The sequence below is a fragment of the Pteropus alecto genome, unplaced genomic scaffold, assembly GCF_000325575.1.
Source record: "Pteropus alecto unplaced genomic scaffold, ASM32557v1 scaffold25, whole genome shotgun sequence".
Taxonomy (NCBI): domain Eukaryota; kingdom Metazoa; phylum Chordata; class Mammalia; order Chiroptera; family Pteropodidae; genus Pteropus; species Pteropus alecto.
Window position 1 is genome coordinate 4,169,349 of NW_006441955.1, and position 6,006 is coordinate 4,175,354.

At 51.7% G+C, this 6,006-nt stretch overlaps 1 protein-coding gene and 1 long non-coding RNA gene across 3 annotated transcripts in view; one reads left to right on the plus strand and one right to left on the minus strand.

Annotated features, from left to right (window-relative positions):
- TTC39A (tetratricopeptide repeat domain 39A) overlaps positions 1 to 6,006 on the minus strand; it is a 37,163-nt gene that overhangs the window by 19,691 nt on the left and 11,466 nt on the right. For both annotated transcript variants that reach the window (XM_025052077.1, XM_025052078.1), the window contains 3 exons: positions 3,550 to 3,681; positions 2,612 to 2,688; positions 1,201 to 1,268 (listed from right to left, as the gene is read on the minus strand). In XM_025052077.1, coding sequence (XP_024907845.1) covers positions 1,201 to 1,268; positions 2,612 to 2,688; positions 3,550 to 3,681 — 277 coding nt within the window. The remainder of the gene's footprint in view (positions 1 to 1,200; positions 1,269 to 2,611; positions 2,689 to 3,549; positions 3,682 to 6,006) is intronic.
- LOC112485783 lies at positions 2,601 to 5,974 on the plus strand. Its single transcript, XR_003048564.1, has 3 exons — positions 2,601 to 2,726; positions 5,144 to 5,258; positions 5,576 to 5,974. It is a non-coding gene; the product is annotated as an uncharacterized LOC112485783 (long non-coding RNA).

The window sequence follows — 6,006 nt, forward strand, 5'->3', positions numbered from 1 at the left end:
GAATATTATTACACAGCCACATAAGATGGGTGCAGAAAGCAAGTCCCACACAACTCGAGGCCTTAAGAAGCTTGAAGCCAACCAAAACATAACGATATGCTGTTCAGACATCACCAGGAAGATGAGAAAACTACTTTTAAAAAATAGGATGGAGGTGATAACCACAAAATCCAAGCTAGAGGTTTCCCCCTGTGGAGGGGGGCAGGGAACAGGGTGGGGAAGGGCCCAGAGGGAGAGACTGGCTAGCAGTGTTCTGTCCTCTAGTTGGGTGTGTGTGTGGCAGGAGCGGGGTGGGGGGACAGCAGGGGAATTCATGAGCATTGGCTGTTATATGTAATACTAGAATAAACAAAATAAAAGGCCATTCATGGTGCAATTATTATAGTTCATTACGCTGATGAAGGATTAGGATTAATCCAGTTCTAATCACCAGAGGTATAAAAAGATAGAAAAATAGCTAACAAAAATAAACAGCACCCCAACAATAAAATTTATATGTGCTTCTCCACCCCAACACACATATTTACAGGATGATTAATTATGATAATTATAAACGAGGCTTTTTGTTAAAATCGTGATTCTACTACTCATAATTACCACTCTGTAGTAAGGAGCATAGGTTCCTAGCCAGTCAGACCTGGGTTCAAATCCCAGTTTTGCCATTTGCTAGCCACGTGACCCTGGGAAAGTGGCTCCTCCCCTCAAACCCTTCCCTTCGAAGGACTGTAAGATGAAGATTAAAGAACATATGTAAATGTACGTAGAAAGAAATATGCATTGTGTGTAAGGTATGTAAAAACTACATGCCTGTAACGTGTGCACAAAGCCTGATAGGTTGTGCTACAAATCAACTTTCTGAATGAATTGAGTCAACTTGTTTGTTGAATAAATCAAGTTTAAAGCAGGTTTTGTGACAATGCCTGTCATCCCATGTGACCCTTAACAGGAAAACAGCAGTCACGATGTGGAAGCACATCCTGGTAGCAGATGGGAACATCTGTGTTCAGTGTGGAGTGGGCAGAGTCCATTCACCTCTGCCACCGAGCCTGGCCATGGCCGGAAGTACTGGAGTGACTGAGCCTCAGACCTCACCTAAACTACAAGGGGGCTGATCATGGCTGCTATAGACCCTACTGGCTTGGGCGTGGTGATCCGCCTTCTGAAATCCCCAGGCTGCTTGTGCAAGGAGAGGGCTCCTACCTGCAGGAAGGTCAGGGCTGCTCTCTGCAGCAGGCATTCTGCGTAGCAGACCTCAGCGTGGATTTCCTCTGCGGGGAGAAAACCAAAGCCCTGTGACCTCCTGGGACTCTTGGCAAGAGGCCTAGGCCAAATCCGCCTCACCCCCACTTCCCAAAAGGCAAAGGGAGCCTGAGTCAGCACCCTCCCCAGCCCCCTCCACCCAATCTCCAAGGTCTGGTTCTCTCCTAGCACTTACGGCTGTCCCAAATTAGTTTACGTCTTCCCCCCTTGTCTTCCTCCTGTTCCCCCATCCCGCCACCCAGAATGTCAGCACAGGGCCTCGGCCTGCTCTCTTGCTCTCCAAGCATCGCTGTGGTGCTGTGCACCAACACTCCCATGGTGCCAGGCAAGGAGAAGGCACTGGGTTGAACTGATGAAGAAGATTCTGATCTGGGGAAGCCCACAGGCTGCGGGAGTAAGGGAAGGAGGTCTAACCCCAGCCGGGAGTCAGGGAAGACTTCCCGAAGAAAGGACATTTGAGTTTGGCCATTTGAGTTGCAAAAGGAACAGAAGGATGAGGCAGGAAGAGCTTTCTAGGTAGAGGCAGGAAGAGCTTTCTAGGTAGAGGCCCAGGAGAGCCAAACAACTCAGATATTTGGGACCCTCGAGACACAGGTGGTTAAAATGGGGTAAGGTGGGGAGAGATTTAGACGGCAGGAAAAGATGAGGAAAAGCAGAGGACCACTGGCAGAGAGCCATGAACACTGGCCTTGAAGGGGTTACAGATCTGGTCCTGTGGGCAGCAGGAAGCCATGGAATGTATGAAGGAGGGAGCGACACCATCATATGCATTGTTTCTTGCTGGCAACTCTAGGGCTCTGGAGGTGGGGAAGGCCATTCGCACTGAAGAGCCTGAAATTGCTCATGGTTGGCTGTTGCTACCTCCAGGACATGTACATATGGTCACAGCACGAAAACGCCACATAGGCTCTGGAACCCCAGACCATCTCTTCCACTGCTTTCAGCTGTCTCGTCCCACCTAGTGTGTCAGCTTCTAAAACCTCATTCCTTCTGGGGCACATGAGATCGCTACATACATAGACCAGTAAACCTAACTTCACACACAATTCTAAGCCCACCCCGGCCTGAGGAGCAAAGCACACAGACTTTGTGACAGAATTTTCTCTCCTGGACTTCCAGGTTCTTAACAGGTAAAGCCATCAGGTAAGTGAGTCTCGTCTGCTCCCCCTTCACCCGAGAGCCCCTCCTCAAAAGGCCCCAGGGTTGACCCATCTGTGTCCCAGCAACTAGGCCAGGGCCCAGCACCCTCAGTGATGACTGGGAGAATGAGCACCCCTTCCCGCCCCTCTCTGCGTCTGGAACAGGGCCGCCTGAGGTCTGCAGGGTTGAGAGGACATCCTGGGTGCCACACCTTCCGTGAACTGGTCCATAGTGTGGCGGTGTACCAGGTTGCTGAAGGAATCTGTTACAGAGGACTTCTTCCGGTGCCTAAAAAGGAAAAAACGGCCTTGGATCACTCAGCGAAGGTGAGCGAGGGGCCCGGGTTGGGTCCGACCGCATCTCCTGCTCTTCCCATAGAACTCCGCACACAGTGAACTCCTGGCAACTCCCCCAAATCTAGGGCTTTCTCACACCCTTGCCCCTGCTGTTGCCTCTGCTTGGAGCACCCTCCTCTCCTCCCTCTGCTCCTAGTCATCCTTCAGGATCCAGGTCTAGCATTACATCCTCCAGGAAGCCTTTCCTACTCTTCAGCTGGACACCCATGATCCCTTGAGCTTCCCTGCATCGTGCTGAGATATCATTGTCTGTGCCTGTCTCTCCAACCAGGCAGTGTGGGCATCAGAGGGGCCCAGGTCTGATGATTCCGTGCATGGCCAGTATCCAGCACAGGACCTAGCCTAGGACAAGCATGAGTGTGTCCCCACTAAATGACGACCGCCTGCACACAAACACTCGGGGTCTACTGGTTCATTAATTCAAGGAGTTAATATGTATTGAACACCAATTATATACCAAGTCCGGTGACTAGTGTCTTCATTCAGTCCCCACCTATCAAAAAACACACCCAAGAGGGACTTGCCCAAGGTCAAGTGATAGAGCCAGAATTAAGTGACAGAGCCAGAATTCACCTCCTCTCAACCAGGCCTGGGCCCTGGGAGCCTCTCAGTGAGTGGCTCTGACAATAAGGCTCCTGAGGCAGTGATGATAGGGACAGCTCTTAGCACTTGAGGACACATCTTCTCAGCCAAAAGGAACAGCACTCATAATGACATTTTAGGCACTGGAATAGGCCAGGGTGACAGGATAGGCCTCACAACACCTTATCCCTCCCCGCGCTGGGGCCCTGACCTCTGACACAGCAACTGCGCCTCCTTCATCATGTTGCCAGCAAGCAGGATGTCCTGAGGGTCAAAGGTCATCATGGCCTGCATCTCCAGGATGGTGGCATATGTCAGCGAATGGTACATGCTCTCCTTGGTCCTGCCAGGGAGAAAGGACATAGGTACCTCCTATAACCTCAGAGGTAACTGGCCCTGTGTCAATCATCCACCATCTTCTCTCCCATTCAGCATGGGGAGAAATAGAGGTCCAGGGAGAAGAAGAGACTTACTTGAGATCTAAAGACCTCAGATCCCAGCTGAGTGGCCCTGTGACTTTCCAAATCTGAGCCTGTTTCTATTCTGCTGAGAAGACTCAAAAATGGCTTAGCAATGTTGGCCTGAGGCCACGCTTCCCTCCACCCAGGGCTGCCTCTCACCTTCTGCCCCACCTCCCACTGGCAGAGCCCAAGTCTTATCTGTGGGATCTCTTTACCCTCAAGCCCCACCCCTGGGCTTGTCCCATCCTTGTTCCCGGGACTGCCTCACTGGCCTCCCACCTGCTCCCTCTCCTAATTCTATCATCTGATCATGTCACTCTCTAGTTCAACCTCTCTGGTTAAACCCTCCCATGGCTTCCACATCCCATGAGATAACGCTCAGGTACGGCACTTTGCAAAACGCAGGCCCTGCCCACCTCTTCAGTTCAGCCCTCTTTTCACTTCTGCTTCTGCTCTGTGATCTGGTCACATTTGAGACTGCACTGCACATGCTCTCCTCAAGAAAACCCCACACTTTCCCCACTCCAGGTCTTTGCCCATGCAGCTCCCTTAGCTTGAAATGCCCTTTCCTAATCCCATGTCCCTTGACTCATCCATCTGTCAAGGCCTTAAATACTTCAAAGGCCTCTCTGGGAATCCAGGGCTCCCTCCCCAGACTGGGTACCTCAGGGACAGAGCCTGTGTGGGACTCATCTCTGTCCTCAGCACTGATGTGACAGGACCAAGCAAGCTTGCCTCAGGAAGCCTTCCCCTCTAGCCTCCCTGCTTCTCCTCAGCCCCAGACCTCTCAACTAAAGAGTGTGTTGGGGCTGGGGACATTTAGTCTAACAGAGAGCAGCAGGCAGGGAGGGACAGGAACAATGTCAGTCCATCTCCGTACTTAGAGAAGGCATAACATGCCTGTGCCTTGATTTATGCTTCTACAAAGTGGGGACGATAATGCTGGCCTGCTTGGGTCCATGTAGGGCTGGCTGGGGAGGACCCTTGTCTGGCACACAGTAGGTGCTGCAGAGGTTCACTCCCTTCCCTATAACCCCTTGTTAATTATTTACGAATCTCTTCAGTTCCAGGCTTATGCTGGGAACTTCAGGGCAAAGAAAGATGGACTAAGGTTTATAGACTGTTCTGTTGTAAAATCACATGATTTTACCTGTTTTCCTGCCTTTCTCATTCACAAACACCTCTGTACATTAAGTTGCTTTTTTACTTCTGGGTGACTCTCAGGTGATATCATCCTTGGGAGTCAAAGGTTTTTGAAGAAAACCAGTGGTTGGTCGACCCCTCACCAGCCCTCGCAGCTGTCAGGACACCTCCCTGGTCTTTGCTAGAACCACTTTATCTTAGGGCAGAGACTTGTGGAAAGGAGGCCGCAACCTGCAGTGAGCAGAGCTCAGGCTTCGAAGTCTCTCAGCCATAGGTTGAAATCTCGTCTTTGCTCAATACCAGCAGTTTGACCCTGGTGAGTCTTGTAGCCTCTCTGAGCCTCGATTCTCCTCTCTAAAATGCATGCCATTAACCTTTCTCTCCTAGGACTCCTGGTGGCTTAAATAAGCCAGGGCCATATTGCCAATGCTCAATCAATGCAAGTCGCTCCACCGCCCGCTTGGGTCAAGGGTCATTGCCTTAGATCAAAGCTTTCTCCTTGGGGACGGGTTTCCCGGTAGCACACAGATCCATGCCTCCCCAGATTACCCCTTCCCATCAGGCTTCTCTAACTTGCAAGCCCTTGCTTTTTTCTTCCTCTCTCCCTAAACCCCCGCCTCTGCCACCCCTCAGGCCTGACGCCAGGGATTCGGCCCCACCCTCTCAGCGCACCCGTGCTGAGCCCAGAAGAAGGAACAGCCCCGCCTGGGCAGCTGGCAGGCAAAGTGGAATTTCTAGTCTGAGGTCTGAAGCCACCGGCATGCTGCTGGGGCTGGGAATCCTGGCCTCTCCCCAGCTCACCACCGAGAAGCTCCTCAAATGTGGTATGGACTGGAATTTGAGGTACAGAGGTATGACAAGTCCCCTGACCTGAGACATTCCAAGTTTAGTTTGCACTCCACAAAGTTCTCGTTTGCACATAAAGCAGCCAGCCACCTGGCAGCAACAGCCCCCTCACCTCTGAGCTAGACCCAGCTCTGGGACACCACGCCCACTGGGGTCGCACCTTCTGGGCCTAGACCAGCTGTCAAGATGGGGAGGGTACTGGAAGAGCCCTCGGAAGA